The 20892-nt window shown below is 46.1% G+C and overlaps 1 protein-coding gene across 2 annotated transcripts in view; it reads right to left on the bottom strand.

Moving 5' to 3' along the window:
- PTH1R (parathyroid hormone 1 receptor) overlaps nucleotides 1-20892 on the bottom strand; it is a 125984-nt gene that overhangs the window by 54821 nt on the left and 50271 nt on the right. For both annotated transcript variants that reach the window (XM_074898208.1, XM_074898207.1), the window contains one exon: nucleotides 2554-2659. In XM_074898208.1, the coding sequence (XP_074754309.1) occupies nucleotides 2554-2659 (106 nt within the window). The remainder of the gene's footprint in view (nucleotides 1-2553; nucleotides 2660-20892) is intronic.

Below are 20892 nucleotides of genomic sequence, written 5' to 3' on the forward strand. Positions count from 1 at the left end.
GACGAGGTCCTCTGTGCATCTGGCATGGGGACCATTAGTCCACATTGCCAGCAGGTAGAATTGGTATAGATATAGTGGCACATCAATACCATGGGTTGCCATTATTATCAGAGGGTCAAACAGACCTGGGCACAGCTCTCTGCCTGCCTGCAGAGTCACTTGTTTTCCTTACAGGAAAGGCTAGGACTATAGAGCCAAAATACAAATGCATCATGAGGGATAAGTCTGTCCTACACCACCTAAAATCCAAAGACAGGACAGATAGTGGGGCTGGCGGAGTGGTTACACAACCCAAGTCCTTCACGGCAGTTAGCAGAGTCCTCCTGCCACCCAAGTGGGTTCTCCTCAGAAATACTCTGAGTGCTATCACAGGAGACTGCCTGAAGGCTTGGGATGGTCACCCAGGATTGATATTGCTCCAAGCCACAATCACTTCGCCCCCATAAATATTCTCTACAAGTGAGGGGGGCTGGTGTATCTTAATTGCAAAGACCATATTGTCCTTTCCAGACTTACTTTTGGGTCAGCAGTGAGGGAAGAGGCAATGGGATGAGGGGCTCCATCTGGCTGAAAAGGGCACAGACCCATATGTCTTTGGGTGATTAGCAGAAATAGAAACCAGGTGCCAGCTCCCATATCATCAAAGGAGAAAAGAACTGGACCTAATCACTTTTACCCTAGGCTCTGAAGCTTTTGTGCAAAAACTAAGTTTCTGAGGCTTAGCTAAGCAATTAATTGCATTAAAGCTAACAGTGAAGATGACAGCCTTTTGTTCTGTCACTCCTCGCTCCATAAGAGGATCTAAAACTACCCATCTCCTTTGCCTCCTGCAGCATGAAGGAGCAGACACACTGCAAAATGTTAGTCTGTTCACAAATACCACATAACGTTATCATTTCATGTGTCCATGGGCATCTGTAGTCTAAAGTCTGTTGATGGCAGCTCTTCTGCGAAGCAGAAAAATCTTTTACAAATTGCAAAAACCTCTGTCTGCAGTCATGGACTCACTAGACCATCTCAGAGATGGTCTGGCAACTCCCTGCCTTGTTTGTGAAGGGCTAGAGCGCATTTCTAGGGTGTTATGGAGGCACCGCCACTGGAGGTTCCTCCACAACATCTTAAGAAAATGTTTCTCGGGGAAGGCTAAATCAGAATTCACTCTGACTTTGGATTAGTGAACCTCTTGCAGATTAATTTGATCGAACTACCTATTGCTAATTATTGCCTTGAGTCTTTAAAGCCTGGAATATACTGCTGTTGAGTATTGACATCGTGATGATTCCTCCTCTTGCCCTACTATTTGGGATTGGACAGAGATTTGCTTTAGAGGATGGAGCCTGAAGTCTGCTTGTCAGTTATCTGCATCTCCCCAGCCCTACCAACACTGTTGCTGACAATTAAGGAGGGAGATCAATACTAAATGCTGACAGTCTCACGGAGTTAGAAAATAGGATGTGAGAGCAAGATCAGCTTATGATATCACCAGATTCCAAGGTAGGCAGGTGGTCTCTAGTACAACAGAAGGAAATGACTTTGCACACATGTTTTTTAATGAAGTGTTAATTGGACATTGGGTGAACAGGAAAAAGAAGCAACAGAGGATGTGGCTTGAGGTTTTGGCTGATGTAAAGCCAGAGGCCTAAACAAAATGAAAGCTGGGCTTTTACAGCTCCTTGCTGTCATTTCCAAAAGGAGAAGAACACCAGGTGAGCAACCCTGCTCTAAAATCACAGCTGGATTCGGGGACCTTTCCCTGTGCTGGTGATGTCTCCAGGTACTCCCACAGCAACGGCTGTGGGAAAAGAGATCTCTGAGATGCAGTGGAGAAGGTGGGAGGCATTCTGTCTTGTCCCCTTCTCAGGCAATAGAGGGACATGGGACAGGATGCCCACCCAGGACTAGCTGGATGGGTGCAGGCTGCCTCAGCATGCAGCCCCAGCACCAGTAATTAACACATGTGAAAATGATGAAAGAAACCAATGGGGGATGATTACTTTGCTGCCCACATAAGAGAGCTTGCTTCTTTCCTTCTTCTTCCAGCCCTACGTCTGGTAGTGATTTTGCAGCCTGAAATAGAAAGGAAGTTTTAGAAACATGCTTAGCTGAGCTTGGGCCCATTTGAATAGAATAGAGAGAATGTCAGAGGGAAAGAGAGAAGGTGGAAGCGTGTTTTGTTTCCTATACCCTGGTGTCTTGTTGCAAAGGATCTTAGGAGAACTGATGCTTTGCCTGATATTATTAATATCTCCTGTGCATTGCCTGGACATTTTAGTGATAATGGCTGTAAGCCCATGACCATGACTCTTGCACACCCCTTGACCCCTTGGCATCTGGAGTTCTGGAGCAGGAGAGAAAGAAGCTGTGACAACTTTGCTTTCCAACACCTTGTGCTGAAAGATCTTCCCCACAGCTTAACCGGAAAACCCAGTATGTTGGGCCTCCTTCAGCTGCCTCCCTCACACGTTCTGTGTATGGGGCTGAGGGGAAGGGCTGGAGTTGAGCAGAGGGACCCAGCCCCAGCCATGCAGGCTGGGTTGCTGTGAGAACACTCACCATGCACCTTGGGCACCTTGGCTTTCAGGTGTCGTTCGCACTTAGCCTTGGCTTTTAGCAGTAGGAAGATCTGCTCCTCTTTGGTGATGACATCATCAGCATCCACCTGCAGCAACGGGGAGAAACAAGGTTAAACTTCAGCATATGAAGAGCAGCAGGACACAAACTTCCCAGATAATGCAGGTGATCTGAATGCAAAATCCCCTTTGCATCAGCGGTTTCCTCCATTAGTCTTGCATGCGTATCTCAGTTTGCTCAAAGATTACGTGTCCCACCTCTTACAAGGTGCCATGTGGAATCATCTGCATACATGGCAAAGGAGGCGCATGCTGCGGTTGTTCAAAAGATACACGTGCACACACCGCGTAAGGTAGAAATTTGTGGTGTGGTGCGCCCTGGCTTGCAGGGATGGACCCGAGCGTTAAAATTCTTAGTAAATAATATTGTACCAAGGGAAAAGAGTCTGTCAGCATCATCCTGGGCTGATTAGATTTCTCCTCCTGTAAGGTCCCTAGAGGTCAAGAGACAAGAAGAGGGGGACAGGGAGGGTGCTTTACCCAGAGCCTGTTTTACCCTCCTGTTTGCTGCTTGCTGATACATGGTGATACTCAACCCTCAAAGGTACTTGCTGGTCGTAAAAAAAGTCTTGCTTCATGAAGGTGGCATGCTCCTGTCAGGCATGGGCTGGCCTCAGGGAGCTGAGAGCACAACTGTGGGGAAGGCTTGTTTCACGAATGATTTGGTTGTTATAGTCTACAGAGCTTTGGTCTAATGCAATGCAGCTGCTTTAATTTTCTGCTGTGCCTCTTGGGTATTTAGCTTGTGTGTCCTGCTCAGACATCTAGGACCAGTCCCACTGGCAGATAAAGTCTGAGAGTACAAAGAACTTTCAGGTCAGTCCCAGCTACACTGGGATGATACTGTCTTTGTTCTTTATTGCTTTTTCCCCCTAGAAGAACAGTATAGTTAACCTTCTCCTACATACATTTTCTGCCCTAGATTTGAATGGGTGATGCAGATTGTACCCAGTAGCTGCTTTGTGATTTGTAGCATAGAAGGGGGTAAGGAAAGTTGTGGACTATGTCCATCTACTGACAAACCTCCCTTGCAGGCTCTGACCTGCAGGATCTGACCACCTGTGTGAAAGCTTTGAAGTCTGGGTCGATCCTTGATACTCTGCCAGTCATGGCAGAAGAGTCTCTAGGAGGTCAGGACTGGGAGGGATCCTCCTCCACAAGATCACCCAGAAGCTGGTTTAAAGCACAGAAGAGCCACGTGTAACGCCTTATAAGGCTCTCGAATTATGGATCAACATCCACAGCCCTAGCCTAAAAATTAAATGATGCAGTAAATTGGGATAAATCACTGCTTTTCTCATTCCCTCTGATTCCCTAATATTTGTCTGTCTTGATTAATCGGACTATAAATGCAATGAAAGCAGATGCTGCCTCTCTCTGAATTTGTACAGAACTTGGCACTCACTCATTTGTGAAAACGTAATGTAAACAAGAAGGGCTGCTGTACTGTTTTATACAAAGCAACATATTTTTTTTCTTTTTTTCTTTTTTTAAACTTATACTGACTATGCTGGTGAGACTGGCCACTGTAAATCTGTAATGCAAAACCAAGGGTAGCGCGCCACATCCTGATGGATGGAGCAGACCCTAAAAACCTTAATGCATCATACAGGCAGGCAGAGGAAAGAATACAGAACCTTGTGAAGCTGGTAGTGTTCTGCAGACGAGAAAAAAACCTGTTGACAGGTTGCAGAAACCGCCCATGGAGGTGGTTGCTTGTTTCAGTCCCTCCAAAGGACAGACGGAAGGGGGGTTATATTTCATCATCCTCCCTAAAAGCATGGCTATTCAGAATTAAAGTTCCTTCACTCGATTTAAGTTAATTAATTTTTGGAAAGCGAGTATGATAAATCACCTGAAGGCCAATCAGTTCTTGAGCAAGACTTACTACAAATAACATAATGGGGGTTAATGAACTCCAGTTTAGAACTCAGATTCAATTTCCCAGTGTGATCCTATGGAGAGGAACGGTGGATGTTTGAGCAGCTGGTGTGGTAATGGACATGCAGATGGATAGCTAGATCTGATAAGGGAATTCTGAGTAAAACAGAAGTTAGTTTTTCATGTCCTTGGAAAAAATCCACGCTAAAAATCCTTCAGAAGTGGGAGTTGGTTTCAAAACTGCGTTAATGTTAATGCAAAACAAAGCCATCCTTTTTCCAGATGTTTGGCCTGTTCACATTTAAGGCAACATCCTGCATTTCAACTCTTTCATTGGAAACAGAAACCCTCTGGGTCAAATCCTGCTGTCATTTATGTCTGCACAAACCCTGAGTGATTCCACCAAAGCTAGAGGGGTTAGTCTGGATTTATGGTGGCAGAGCAGAATTTGACCTCAGGTGTTTCAAATGATTCATCCCTTGCATGCTGAGTCCTCAGCTCCTTTGGCATCACTCTCAGAGTAAGACAGCTCCCAGCCAGAGGGATATATGGTCTCCAGACCAGGCACAGAAAAAAAAAAAAAAAAATTACTTCCCAGAAAGGGAGAGAAGTCACTGAGCTCTGTGCCCAGAGCTGGGTAGAATGGCTGGGGCAGAGCTCTGAACTCAGCCCAGATTTTCAGCTTTCCTGAGCCCTGGTTACTGATCTTAAATTTCCAAAACCTGCCAGACCCTTAAAAAAACCCCAACTCCTCATTCTCTCCCCTCCTCCAAAACTGGTTTAAATGCGAAGAGATACATTTAGGACCTGTCTTTCTGTGTTTCAGCTTGGTCAAGGAGGCCAAAACGTGTATGTAAACTTATATATGAATAAGAACAGAGATTTTCATTAAATCCTGTGACTTGAAGGAGACACTTATTCTAAAGAGATCTGTAGGAAAACTACCCAGTCTGGCAATGCTGCTCCTTTGCTGCTGAATAATTCACGTCAAACATCTAAGTGAAACTGGGCTGATAGCTGGTGGGTCTGAACTTGCCGTCTCCTCCCATCCCCACTTTCCATCCCTTGTCAAACCCCTTGCTGAGACACTTCAGTGTGTCAGCCAGGCTGAAAGCTCTCCAGGGACAGAGAATCGAGTGGTATGCTGCTGCCTGAAATGACTCAGCCTTGGGTTCAAGGGATAATAGGTAGGACAGGGCAGACACCCAGAGCTGGAAACCATAGAGCAGCTTTGGACCTGTCAGCTGCTGGAGTACTTTTAACTGTTCAATATCATTTTTTCCTGTGCATCTGATTTTCTTGCTCTGGATCTTCGGATCTTAAGACAATGCTGCCCTACTTATCTTTCCATCCTGGCTGTCAGAGGTTAAAAAAAAATCCACAGGAACATTTTCTTTGCAACACAGATGCACTCATGTTATTAAACATATTTGGATCTGGCTTGGCAAAACTTTGACAACCAGTCTCAACACCTGATCCAAAACTACTGTGGGATAGCCTTCCTAAAATCATTAGCAGTTTTGTATGCCAACTCTTTGGAATCTGAATATCCCTAGGCAGCAAAATGAGTGGCTTCAGATTTTCAGAAGAGCTGAGGTATGAGCTGCAGGAGTGTGTAACAGGTGGGAGCTCCTTCCAGTGAAGCAGCCACTGCTTTGGAGTGAATTTGGATCCCAGGAGTTGGGAGAGGGATAGGGCTGGAGGTACTGGTATGGTAGGTGTCTGTAAGCTACTGGGTGGTGCAGATAAAAAGGGGCTACTTAGTCACCATTTTGCAGAATTTGAGACCTGTGAGGCACAAGATGAAGAGAACAAGGTCTCAAAGAAGCAGGACGACGCATGTAAGCAAATCACATCACTGGATTCAGAATAGGATTAGACAAATTAATAAAGGACAAATCCATCTGTAGCTGTTAAACACTGTAGCCTGGCTGCACGTTTCTGATGCGGGAAGGTCTGAAACTGCTGATCACCAAGAGCTGGAATGTGGCAACTATAAGAGCTGTCTCTTTCTCTAAACATCCTAAACTGGCAGTTCCTAGGGATAGCCTGTTAGGACAGACTGACTGAATAAGGCTATTTTCATATATATCTATAGGTCCTCTATTTTTCAAAGGCCACAGAAACCTTGTGGCCTGCTGAGCATCCAGGAACATACACGTACACTCAGGATATGGCCCAGTTCAGGATGATCAACACAATTTACTCTGTATTCTCTGCTCCTGCTGTTCAGGACCATGAAAAAGTAGGTAAGAGGTGCTGGAAGCGCTTCATCCAAGTGAGCATTTGCGCTGGTTTTGGCTGGGATACAGTTAATTTTCTTTACAGTCCTTACTATGGGTCTGTGCTTTGGGTTTGTGCTGCAAACAGTGTTGATAATAGAGATGTTTTTCTTTATTGTTGAGCAGTGTTTACACAGGGTCAAAGCACTTCGGGCTTCTCACACTGTCCCACCAGTGAGGAGGCTGGGGGTGCATAAGAAGTTGTGAGGGGACACAGCTGGGATAACTGACCCCAGCTTACCCAAGGGATATTCCATACTGTATGACATCGTGGTCAGCATATGAAGCTGGGGGATGAAGAAAGGGGGGGGGCACTCAGAGTGATGGCATTTGTCTTCTCAAGTCACAATTTGGTGTGATGGAGCTGTCCTGGAAAAGGCTGAGTACCTGCCTGTTGATGGGAAGAGGTGAATTAATTCCTTATTTTGCTTTGTTTGCTTTACTTATTAAACTGTCCTTATCTTTACCCATGGGTTTTCTCACTTTTACCCTTCTGTTTCTCTTTCCCCATCCCACCAGAGGGGAGCAAGCGAGCAGCTGTGTGGGGTTAAACCACAACAGTACTGCAGCGGAGAACTCACCAAAATTTGCATACTCAACATTTCACTCATCTTTTACCAAGAACCTTTGCTATGAGCCCACTCATTTGCAGCCCAGCACCTTTCATCCTTTCCTTCTGGAAACACTCATCAGCCAACACAAAGGAACAAATATCGTATGTGCTTGCCAACATAATGCCTGCCTTGCTGGCTAACCAGGGGCATCCAGGATGAGATTCACCAATCTGAGGTATTCTCCCAGAGTCCCCCTTATAGCCACTGAGTATTTAGATACAGGGATCTGCTGAAACTTATTCTATTCTCAACCCATCACCTAAAATAAATCAGCTTGCCTATGATGATTTTTTTTTTCCTAGTTTTTTACTTTGGGCAGCTGGTGACTGCAGTAATTGGTCATGTTAGCAGCACTGAGATCTGTAGAGTTTAGGAGCAGAGTTTTTGCTCGCATGAGCTCTTGGAGCAAGAGAAGCATCTGAGGGAAGACAGAAATAGTGTCACAGACAGTACATCTCCCAGATCCAACTATTTGTAAGTATGAGGTCATCATGCCCCTGTAGAAGTCAATCACTCTAAAAGACCTGACAGAAAATACCTTTTCATGAGCCCTCCCTAACTGGCTTCATCATAAATTCCTGCACTGAGCTTGCCTGGCATCAAATTTATACAAGCTCCAGGGATGCAGCCAGGCTGGGCACTACACAGGTAGGTGCAGAAGGACCACCTTGCCCTTCACTCCTGCTGTTACAGACTAGGTGCAGCTGGAAGGGATGGGGGATCCTCCCTGACCTCCCCAGTTTTGCAATCAAAACCCATCTGCTACTCTTTCTCAATGTTTATCACCTCTCAGCTTCCCAGCACTGTTTTTTTGCCAGAAAAAAAAAAAAAAAAAAAAAAAAGTTCCTTGTGGGGAAAAGATCTAGGAATGGTTTTTATCTTCCCCCTTGTTCAGAAAAAGTAGAAATGCAGTGCAGGAGGCAGGCCAAGCAGGGAAGGGTGAAATGACAATGCTATCCAGAGGCTGTTAAGTCAGTTTTAGTTCAGCTTTTTTTTCCCCTTTCCTTTGCCCCCAGAGGAGGCCATGGGGTAATTATGATAATGTTTTCTGGTATTTCCATTTCATTGGCTGGTCTCCCAGCCACTAAAGTAAACCCCAAATCTCAACGGGGAGGTCATATTCATCCTTGTTTATGGGACTCATTTTCAGAAATAACACTATCCTTTTTGTGAAACTTCCCTGGCAGCAGCTCAAAAAATAGCTGAAGGCAAACAGATTCCTTGGTCGGGGTTGAGAGCATCACAGCCACTCAACGGACCCAAGGCAAGGGACTGCTGGTGATCACCATCTTGGACAGCAGTAGGCCAGGTAATCGCTGGTGTGAAGCAGAAAGTGGGTGCAGGCAGGAGGGGGACTCAGGAGAAAGAAGGGAAATGTGAAAAATAAAACATCGGTGCTCGTGATATGGAGGGAAAAGGGAGGTGGGTCCTAGGGGTGTGGCAACACAATGAGACATTGGTGGAACCAGCCATGCAAGTCACATCCCAAACCAGCCCTGCCGATTTTGGTGATCACCTCTGGAAGGGTGATCATAGTGCTCTCTTTTTGTGAGGAGTGAACCTGATGACTGGGGTGAGGATGCAGAGACCAACAATTAGTTGACCTTGAGGAGCATGACAAAACTTTTCGAAGGTTTTCTTCTAATAGTGCCTTAGTTGAGCTGGGTGAAGGGTCTGACTGAAACACCAAACAAAGCAATAAAAGGTCATAAACCAAGTTATTTTTCTGCAACAGAGACTGCAACTGAGCTGAGGGCATGAACGGGAAGGAAATTAAATTAGAACTTCATTACAGCCTTGCTGATGGAGCAACCCCTCTCCTAAACTCTGTAAGGGTCAAGATTGCTGTTAGAATTAGGAGATTAATCTAATCAAGTCTAATCATAGAATCCTAGAATTGATTTGGGTTGAAAGGGACCATAAAGATCATCTAGTCCAACTGCACCAGGCAGGGACACCTCCCACTAGCCCAGGTTGCCCAAAGCCCCGTCCAACCTGGCTTTGAACCCTTCCAGGGAGGGGGCAGCCACAGCTGCTCTGGGCAACCTGCTCACAAGAAATAATTCCTTCCTTACATTTAATCTAAATCTATCCTCTTTCAGTTTAAAACCGTTACCTCTCGTCCTATCCCTACACCCCTGATGACGAGTCCCTCCCCCCTTTCCTGCAGCCCCTTTCAGCCCTGGGAGGCCGCTCTAAGGTCTCCCCGGAGCCTTCTCTTCTCCAGCTGAACCCCCCAACTCTCTCAGCCTGTCCTCACAGGGGAGGTGGTCTACCCCCCCAGTCATCTTCATGTCATCTTCTGGACCCACCTGAGCAAGTCCATGTTCTCTGGGGGCCCCAGAGCTACTCTAAAATCACACCTGCAGCTGCCACAGGTGAGCATACCTCTACTGATATCAGAGCATCAGATTGAGCTGAAGGCAAAGTGGTACTGATGCCAGGCATGCAGACAAGGGTGGCAGAACTAAATAATGCCACAGAGTAGGGATTCAGCTGCCTTTGGCAGGAGCTGATGTAGCCTTCACCACAGGCTGAGCCAGAACTGGGTCAGTCAGTCAGGAGCTCGTGGTGATGGGGAATTGCTCAGAAGCAAGAAAAGGTGGCAGGGTGGAGGTGGTTGGGAACACAAGGCATTGCATGAGGTTGATCAGTAGTGAGTTGGCAACATGGGAATTGAGGTCCTGAGCCCTGCTTTTATAAATGGAATTGCCTTCCTTTAGATGAGAGAGGATGAATTCTCTCAATTATTTTTGTGATGGGGTTTAGGTATCTAGTTTATCTTCTCTGTTTTCCTACACTTCTGCAAGTGAGTGCTTCTACAAGCCCTACAGCTCCCAGCCACTGGGCCCGGCTGGTTTACTCAGGTCCAGATGAACCCTGGCAAGTATGGAAGGACCAGGGATCTGTATGTGCTGTCTTGGACAAAACGTACCCTGTGCGATCTCTGTTACTGGGTCTGCTGCCAGTCCTAGAGCAAAGTAGGATCTGTCAGGCTGCAACTCAGATGGTGATTAACTGTGCCCCAAGTCTGGCTGTGTTTCACAGAAGAAATACAGGTATGCTTGTGATTTGTTGGAATTGCATGCTGTCTTTTGCAGTCACTCAGGGCACATGCTCCTTGTCGGGCAAAACTCCTTGTTGCGTTCAGAAGGGGATCGTGACCCTACCACTTGACTCTGGAACCTGACACTTCAGTCAAAATACATCCCTCGCTCCCTAAAAGCTGCTCTGGACTTGTGCTTGGACTGTGAGTGTCTGGCACTTCATATTTCAGTGATGGCTTACAACATGGAGAGACAGAGTAGAGTAAATACAGATAAATGGTTGTTATTATTATTCTCTTCTAATCTGGGCAATGCTGGATGTGTCCGTAGCCCAAATAATCTAATTCCTTTTCTTAATTTTCTGCTACCTCTCTACTTCTTGCCCTCTGCCTGCCTGCATGTTATCAGTACCTTGGCATAAAAACCATACAAAACAAAACAAAACAAAAAATCTGCTGGGGGCAATTTGTTGCAAAGAGGAGCTAGCTAGGGGGGCGAGCAGGATGTGGTACTTGTTCTGCCCTGAGGGATTTAATTTAATTGAATAGGCATTATTTCCAACATTAGGGGGAAAAAAATGTGGTTCAAAACCTATTTCCTTTCAGGTTAATGCTGGAAAGACTTAAAAATAAATAAAGCTGAAGTGCCACTTGGCCCAGCTAGAGATCCAGTAGTGAAAGCAGCAGATGCATGACCCACTGCCAGCAGCTAATCACAAAAGCTATAGAGCTGTGGCTTGCTCGGAGTGCAGAAAAGGATGGGGGGAGGAAGGTTGTTTTGTAGCAGGACACACTGGACTCATGGACAGGCCAGGTCCAGGCATGAGAAAGCAGATTTGAAGCATCCTCTGCTGCTGGGTCTGCAGCTCCTGTGTGCTGCTGCAGCAGGACTGGTGTCTCTTCCCCTCAGCCAGCTGCATATGCTTTGCTCAGTACATGCATGGGGAGGTACAACAGCAGCAAGGAGTAAGTCTCGGGGATGATAAGCATCAGATTTACCCACCTGTTGTGGGACTAGACATGAGCCTAGCAAGAACTCCTGTTCTTATCCCTGAGCTGTGCTGTGCACCACGATGGACAAGCACCCATCTCTTTCTCCCCCTGCCAAATATCACCCAAAGTGAGGTTGCAACGATGGCAGGAATTCAGATGTGAGAGCTCAGGCAGGTGGGTGCTGAGCTGAGCTCTCTGCACCGCTGTCCTGCCACGTGAAGCAATGCATGTGTCTGTCCCTCACCCCACTCAGAGGGTGGAAATCAACCTCTTGAGATGCCTTTAACTTCTTTTAAAGATTGAACTTGTAAGCACCAGAACGAAGCAATCGATTCCAGAGGGTGTGAAGATACAAGGGTGAAAGGAGGTGGAGACCCAAGAGGCACCCAGATGAAGAAGAGGGTGGGGGGAAAAGGAGTTGATGTGAAGGGGAAGGAAGAGCTGGTAGGATCCTGATGAAATAGGACTCTGGCCACAAGCTGGGGAAGAACTGAGAGGTTGGTGCACAGGCTGCTCTGCCCTCTACCTGCTTTCCCCAGCCTCCCAGAAGGTATACGAAGTCGAAGTCGGTGGTTTTGCCTTAAACCCTTGACCACATCGTGTGTCTGCTCTGGGCAACCAGGTTCCAAGGACCCTGCCCTGCAGCTACAGAAAGCTGAATAACCTCACGTGTGTTCAGGTCTGTCTCAGCCCTTCCCATGGGTGTCCTCACAAGGCTGGCTGGTCCCTGCTCTTCATCCTACCCTCAGACCCAGATCTCCCATGTCTAGGAGGTGCCTACAGCCTTTTGAGGAGCTTGTCTTCCTGTTTCTCAGTGTCTCGTTGCCCTGTAAGGAGAAGGACACACTGCTACCCTCAATCATCAATCCCCCCTCTCTGCCCATATATAACAGAATTCAGGTGTCAGCACCATTCTGCCACGACTGCTACAATAAGAAAAATGCCAGTGAACGGGAAGAGGAAATGTAGGCATGGAAAGACACCGGGCAGAATTGGGAATGTTGAATCCTGTCACCGTTTCTTAGGGAATAGTAAAGGCTGAGCTGTCTCCTTGATGCCCTTCCAATCCCATTTGCTCTCACTTTGTCTTGGGGAAGCCTCATCCTTCAAGCAGGACGAGAAGAATGGGAAGAAAATCTGCCTGATCAAAGCAGACTCATGATATCTCATCCCAACTGAATGTAACCGATTAGAACATGGATGTCTACTGCATTTATGACTATATGGCAAAAAAATTCCTTGGGATGGAGTGATACCATGACAGCAATAGAAGAGGACCTTTATCATCCTTGTCACTTCCAAATTCTTCCAGTTGATCTCCTGCATGCGTCTTCTTCCTTAGGCATCCTGGCATGCTAATGCCTCTATTACTATGTGATCTCATGATTTATGGTCAGCACATATTATTTATCAAGGAGAAGTGACATTTATGATGCATTTCCAGGACCTGGAGTTTTAGGAGAACATCTGTCTCACCAAAAATGATTGTCTGCTTTCCTGCTTTACACCCCTGGAGCAAATGAGGTGTAACCCAAGAGGCTGAGCTATGAAAAAAATTCTTCCAAGCAAGGAGAAAATTCACCACAACTGCTTATCAGTGCTGCCCAAGCAGAGGTGGTCTTCCCAGGGATTAGAAGATGGAGCTGGTGTAGAGAGGCCAGTAGTGACCAGTACTGATCTGAGTTATATTTTTGGATTGTAAATAGCACACATCACACTTTGCGCTGGTGCAACAGGATTACTGTAGTCAGGAATGATTAATACCAACCTAAAGCTAATGTCTAAAATATTCAGATGAATCACACCCTGAAAATGCCAGTTCACCCCTCTGACTAGAGTGGGTCTGGAGAAGGACTTGCTCAGCTGTAGACATCCACACGTCTCCAGATCTCTTATGTGAGATGAGACAAACACTACCCTGAACTTCTCATCTGGGTGTCTAAGCTTGAGATCAAACCAGTCCAAGGACTGTGTCCTCTGCCTAGACCAAGGCAGGGCCTGCAGGCTTAAACCCAAGTTAGAAAAGCAGGTATCTGCTCTCTGAGCTGCCAGAGATGCAAGATTGCTCCTTGGGACCTACTTTACAGCTGAACATGATGCCTGACCCTCCTATGACTTGGAGGTCCCCTTGTTTGTTGCTGATGGAACCCTGTATCAGTGCTCCACTGGTTGAAATATTGGGAGGACCGTAAAGAAAGCAGAGGTCACTCTGACATTGTGTTTTGATTTGTCCTGGCTCACACCCATGCCTTTCTCTCATCTGCAAGGGATGATACAAAGAAGTATGCTGTACGACCCCGCATTTCTCACCATGTGAGTCCAGCTGCAATGCTGGCTTCTCACTTTCTCTTTCCCCCTCAGTCTTTTAAAATAGTTTGTTTTGGTTTCATACCTTGCTGTCTATAATGATTGTTTCACAACTAACAAGGCTGTAAGGCTTGATTTCTGCCCTTTCTTTTTCTTTTTACATTTTATTTTGTCTTGCAAAACATGAGTCCAAAAGGCCATGGAAGGAGTTCTCGTGTGAAAACGGACACCTCTGTCCTCCTTCCCATGCTCCTACCACAGAGACAAGGAGGATCATCTGAGTACAGACCCTGTGGTCCTGAAATTGTTTTAGGAAATTCTGTTTCAGTTATGTGACAGATAATGTCACTTGGACAGAGCAACAGAAGGGATGTATTTTTCTAGATTCTTCATGGGAAAGTTCAACTCCTTCCCCTGTGTCTCTCCAGTTTTCTTGCACCTCTCAAAAATAACTCCCTCCTTTAGTTTTATCTCATGGTTCTTAAAGCTTCAGGCCCCGATTTACTTATTTATTTATTTATTAAAAGCCTTTCTAGGAATATCCTTCCTGGATGAGGGAGCTGGAATTCAGTCTTTTACTCAAGTACTCAGAATTGTCCTCAGACAAGACAGATGGTTGCAGTCAGCTGAGCCAAGTATGCAAACAGAGCTTTCTTAATGCGTTCTGACACGTATTCCCTCGTTATCGTCATATGGTGGAAAGTACCAATAAGAAGTGCAGGAGAAAGATCTGTATCAAATCATGAGGTTAGAGCTCTAGAAAAAAAGAGTACTTTTAAATTTATTTCTCATACTATCAGCAAAAGAGCTGGGGGTTATAAAGCGCAACGTGCCATGTGGAAGGGTGTTTGGGAGGAGGACACCAACAGCCTTTACTCAGCTCTCCAAACTACACAGAAATGGGATTCTCTTCATTTCACAACTAACTACCAATGCTTGTCTGAAACCAGGTCAATACCGTTAATGCTGAAGAATGAAAAGACTCCCAGTGGAGTGTTTAATTTAAAGCCATTTAAGACAACAATTGAAAGAAATGTCTCCAAATAAACACTTGCAATTAAGTAGTAAGAATTAATTACCTATTAATAACTAGTAATACTAACAAAAAACATTCTGATGACTTTCGTCTGTGAGTACTAATAATTGGTGTGCCACTGTCACACCTCAGCAGTCTTTAGATGCTCAAAATTAAACAAATTAAGGCAAAATACAGATTCGTATATAGAAATAATAAATATTGTATATACTCATCCAAACACACACGTATAAATATCTTAGTTTTTCTTTCAAATCAAGCCGAAACAACCTTTCCCTATATTGCTTGTGAAATAGTCATTAAAATATTGACTATAACATTATTAAAAATCCCCTCAGGTGCAGCTGTATATGGAAAATCTTATTCTTCCTATTATTTGCCACAAAAGTGACAAGAATCCCAATTTTTCTAAGCAGTGCAGAGGTCAGAAAATCAGATATCCCCAGTAAATCACACTTTGTTTCTCCAGCAAGATGCATGGATATTCCCAGTGTCAGGCTACTCTGGTTCTCTAGCCATGCCCAAAGGCACAGCCACTCTCCTTTGTGTCAGAGTTGGTATTTCAGGATAAAAGTTTTGGATCCAGTGACTGATGGAAAGGTTTTAAGAACATCTCTGAGCTGCTCTGCATTCATTTATGGTAGAGCAGTGTCCTTACTGCCACCAATTGCTGGGAGCTGGGACATGGAGAGATAAGAGCTAGTGACATCTTACTTAACTCAAAGCATCTAAAATGCAGACGTGTCGTTGGAACTTGACACTCAGGGTCTCTTTAAAAGAAGAGGAGAGAAATAAACAGTTTTAGGGAGCTGCTGTTCTGCTCTGCATTAGGACTTCAATACCAGGATGAGACGAATCGTGCTCTGGACTCTGCTAATAGGGTTGGTTATGCTTCCACTGACTCTACAAGAAGCCGGGGGTGAATTCAGCCCAAAGAAGCTAAACCACATCCCCTGTAAGTCACATCAGTCCCCAGTTCACTGTCTGCCACCAATGATCGTGTAAGTACCACGCAGCATGAGAAGGTTTAAGCCTGGACTCTCCTCTCATGACCTGCTCCCTGCCAGAGCTGGATGAAGCTCACCAAGCAGCCCTGAGCTCTCTTCTGTAATGCCCAGGTTAGTGGGGTAAATCAACCTAACCAGTACGTTGTTACTGGCAATGGCCCTCAGCACTGTACTCATCCTACAGGACTGATAGCATCCAGACTGGATCTGGAGACCAGTTAATAACCTCATGGAGTAGTGTGGTGGGTTGGATCTCATCCTCTGTGCATCCTCCCTGCTTGTTTCCACTAATGACGCTGCTCTGGAGCTGGCAGTGTGATCAGCTCCGCAGTGTCATTTTGCAAAGGTAAAATTATTTTGCTTTGGGTAACGGTGGTTGTCACACACAGCAGTCTGGAGGAGCAATCTGGGTTCACCTGCCTCGTCTGCTTCAACCATCAGTTTTCCTTGTATGTGTAGAGCAGCTCCATCATGGGTTGCCATCTACAAGAAATCCTTTAAGGGCAATTATCAGTACTACTGTCAGTAGTCCACTCATCTTTCCAAGGCTCCCAAGCTTGCAGAGGAATGAAGAGAGGACAGAGCATCCCAAGCAATCAGATACCTTTCCTACTGCCCAAATGCTTTGAGATTCAAGGAGTGAGCTGATGCCACAGTTTGTGCTGAAAGGGACCATGCAGTCCCTCGTTTCCTGCGTTCCACTGAGCAACTGACTTCATGGCCATGGGGTGAGTTAGATCTGCAGTCTGCTCTGATTCAAACATCTTACTTTTGAGGAAGGGATTAGTTGTTTTCTTGACAGAACATAGGTTTCAACAGTTCAGGTTGTAAGGGACCTCAGGACCTCAACTAGTTCAAACTACTGTTCAAAGCAGGGTAAGCAATGAGATTGGATAACCAGGATTTATGCAGCCAGGTCTTCAAATTAATTACACTGCAAGCACATAATGCAGAAGAAGAGAGGGGTAGGAAAAGGGTGGGCAGGGAAATAACCCCTTCAGCATCAGCCTGAGCTCATGTCCAGTTAGGTGTGTGGTGACGTGGAAGAGCTGGTGTTATTGTCTAGGAAAACAAGACCCTTCTGCTACTAGGGCCCAGTTAGGGAAATCCCTTCTTCCTTTCTCAGTTTCCCCTCAGTAGGCTTGTGATGATGATGTTGGTCAGCCATATGGGTCCTAGTGGAGTTCACATGGCTGATAAATACAATATCACAATTATGCTTGATTAATGCGATTTCCTGGAGGCAGCATCCAGGGCTGCTGTCCCTCTTATCTGGGTAGCATCAACAAAGCTGCCATACACAGTTGAAAAAGAAGAAAAGAACCAATACTTGATCCAGTCTCTGAACCTTCCCCTTCCTCCTCCTGCTCTCTCTTGATTTTTTTCATATTTATCTCTAATTGACTAACCATCTTCTTCGAGCTCCTCTGCACTCATGATCCACCATGGTATTAGGAGACATAAATCGACATCTCTTTTTTCTTAGTCCACAACCATGAGAAGTGATGTCTTTTTGTTAGGAAAGAGGTTTTATTGCTTTCCTCTGAGGTGAGCAAGCAGCAACCTTAGACTTCAATGAGAACATCATGCTGCCTAGACCTGGGCAAACCAGAGTAGAGCTCAGCGGTTGGCTGAGTCTCCTGGAGGTGTTATCTGGCAAAGAAGAGTTGCTGTGTGCATGTGCATGTGTGAAGGACTTGCAAAAAGTCTCTCAGAAACTGGAGGCTGTGATACCCTCCTTTGGACCTGAGTCTGTCCTGAATCTGAAATCAGAGAGTGAGAGTGGGAATTTGTTTCCTGAAGATCAATTAGGTACTTAAACCCCTTTCTTGATTAAGTAATGCTGGATGGTTTTGGGGTAGGGAGGGCAACCCTGTTCTTATGGTGGGGTTGGTCGTCCTGGCTTGAAGTGAGACATGGCTCAAAGCCAAAAATACTTCTTGTCCCCAGTTTGAGCAGGTCCTAGCTGACTGATACCAGCCACGGGGTTGATCAGGCTGGGTTTCAAGTGGTGAGGGATATAACGCTATGGGATACCCGTGGTTATGGGTCCTTCAGAGGTGTCTGCTTTGCAGAGGAGCTAAGTAGATGCAATAGCATGTTTTCTTGGGGGGGGTCTTTAACCACATGGATAACTCCAAGGGGTAGAAAAACCCTTATGCTCTCTGAGGATGCCTATCAAGGCAATAGCTCACACACTAAAGCATTTTGCTGTGATCTTGACCAAACCCCAACCATTACAGCTACCCAGGATGTAGGATTTGCAGACAAATCACGAACAAAATGTAGCATAAAACCGACGACCCAGGGAACATGGTGTTTAAGTCCTCTACACCTGACCAGGGCTCTCACTGCTGGTCTCCCCCTTCTCCTCCTGTGATGGCTCAGCTCCATGACCTGAGATCCCAGCAAGGGAGGCTCCAGTGCTGCATGTGCTTGAAACTAATACCAAAGAATTTGTCTCTCCAGGACAAGCAATTCTGTTTCCAAAATAAACGTCCTTGTCCTTCTCATAGGAAATTCTGGGACTTTGGAGCAGTCCCAGAGGGAGATGAGGTGGACAGTAGCCCACCACCAGCAGTAACCCCAAACTGCTATGCTTTTGCTGGGCTATGAACAGAGTCCGAGGAAATACTTGCGAAGCACTGGGGAGATTGGCGGCTGTCACCCCCAAGACCCCATCCACAGTGCCAATCCTGACTCACAGCAATCCTGCTAACAACAACTGCTGAATCCCCATGGGCAGCCAAGCAGTCAGGTGCCAAACGAAGCATCCTCTTTGGCATGCATGATCTGAGCCATGGAGCTATTTTAGCAGTGAGGTCAGGTCCTGCTTGAAAGACAGCCCTGACAACACTGAGTCCTCTCTTTTTTTTTTTTTTTTTTGAATACATTTGTCAAACAAACTCATGGACAGGCATTTCAAGGCCCAGTTGTTGCTGGCTGCTGGGTTTGGCTTTCTGGCAGTGGCCAGACAGTGATGTATCATCTGCCTCCATCTCCTACGGATCTCCAGAGTTGGGAAGCAAACCCTACTGAGATGTCACTTCAGCATTTCCCTAGCTGTACATACAAGATCAGATTGTCTTTCTTGGTGCAACCACATGCATGTAAAGCAGCTAGGAAGCAATCTCTGTCAGCAAAGGATCCGAAGCTCTGGATACGAAGTGCATGGCCCTGTATGTGTTGTAGGTTTATCAGCCCCGAGGTTGTCACTCAATCTCAGCTGGAAATTACTTTTTCAGATCTGTTGTACAGGATCCTCACTCCCAGGCTTTAGACTTGCTATTGCTTTTTTACCCTCCGAGATTTCAATTTGCTGATGAGATTTAATGGTTATTCCAGAGACCTATGAGGATTTCTTAACAGGCAGTTGTGTAGGCTGCTGCTCAACTAAAGGAAAAGCCCAGCTGGTGATGCTTTTGTGTAACATCATCCCTAGTATACGTCAACCAGATCATCACCACTGAAAAAACTCAAGGCAGGGCTGAGGAGCATCTAGAAAGGAGGGAGATTGGTCTGGACAAAAGAGAGTGATGTGGAGAGCAATGCCAGGCTGTAAAATGAAGTACATCATGCTCTAGGATCAGCTGACTCCATGGACTAGGTCTCCATATAAAGGTACTACACTGAGGGTATCCCTACTTCATCAACTGAATCCCCTTATGTCCCACCTGCCCCTGCAGTCATGGCACATTCTTCATGATTCTCAAGCCTAGAACTGCCATCCAAAAGGGAGGTAAGATGTGGAGGTGACTCCAAGGTCAGGCAGCCCGTAAGGGCACTTAAGCAGGGTCAGAACTTGGGAGCACACGCTGTGTCAGGCAGCTCCCGGCACTGACTGACATGCGTGATACTTTTACAAATCTATCTGTAGATAGAATCTGTATCACTGGGAGTTCAAAAAGTGAGTGCAGGTGTCAGCTTTTCTGTCTTAGTTTCCTCCCCCCAGGCACAGCAAACATTTTCACCTTTTCTTGCCTTATCTGTTTTGACTATGTCTAACGTTTTCATGCATATATGTCTCACCAGGGGAAGGAATGGTGAAAGGAGAGGAAAAGGACAGATTTCAGAGCAGAAAGCTGCGAGGAGCAGTAACAAGCTGCAGAAATGTTAAGCTGTCTTCCATTGGTGTAAGGAGGAGCTCTGCTTGCAACAGGAATGAGAAAGCCACTCTTGCACCCCAAATTGCTGATCCACTGGCAAATTTTCAGCCTTTTTCCTTGAGGGCTTGATTGAATTTCCAATCCATTTGCTTCAGGTCATGCTGTGATTTACTACTTTTTTGCCTTTTCTTTTTTTTTCTTTTTTTTTTTTTTCCCTCCTTCCAAAACATCAACTCTTCACCTTACAGCAGGCTGCTGAGCCTCATCAGTGATCAAGCACAAGATGGGCCCCATGCAGCCCATGAATTTTGCGAGGGAGGCAGTCTTGGCACACCTTCCCTACTGTATCTTGGAGACCTGGGATGCCACAAAGCCTTTAGGTCAGGCTAACCTGCTCCTTTCCAGAGCTCTGTGCACATTTTTCTCTCTCAGTGCCAGACATCCAGATGTGTCCAGCCCCCAGTTTCAGCAATTCCCCAGCCAGAGACACAACACTGATCTGGTTTGATGCAGCCCTCTGGTTTTGTCTCCTATCTGGGGAAGAAGTCAGCTAGAAGCTAAATTAATTCTTCCCATCTTTGATGTCCATAAAGGGACTTGGTGGATGCTCCTGAGATGTTTCTGCTGCAAATGGACAATCCCACATCCCTCAGCACGCTGCCCCAGTGCTAAGGTTTCAAATTTACTCGTGCCAGGTCACGTCTGCTGGTGAGATGCTACCACATATGGACCGCAGGGAGACGAGGAATTCATGCCCTGTGCACGCTGTGCCAAGGCTGTGGGCCAGGCAGGTACGGGCTGAATGCCATCTCCCCCTCTGCACTGCGCGTGCCAGCAGCCACAGTCAAAAGCAGAGAGACCTCGGTGTCTCAGACAGCTCACAGCAAAGTGGCAATATCTGTTCTCTCTGGGGTGCACCTCCATGTACCCTTCTGGGGGGGACATGCTGAGCAGCAAGGCTGGTGGCTGAGGTCAGGTACTAGTGAGTGA

Source organism: Athene noctua, chromosome 2 (genome assembly GCF_965140245.1).
Source record: "Athene noctua chromosome 2, bAthNoc1.hap1.1, whole genome shotgun sequence".
Lineage (NCBI taxonomy): Eukaryota > Metazoa > Chordata > Aves > Strigiformes > Strigidae > Athene > Athene noctua.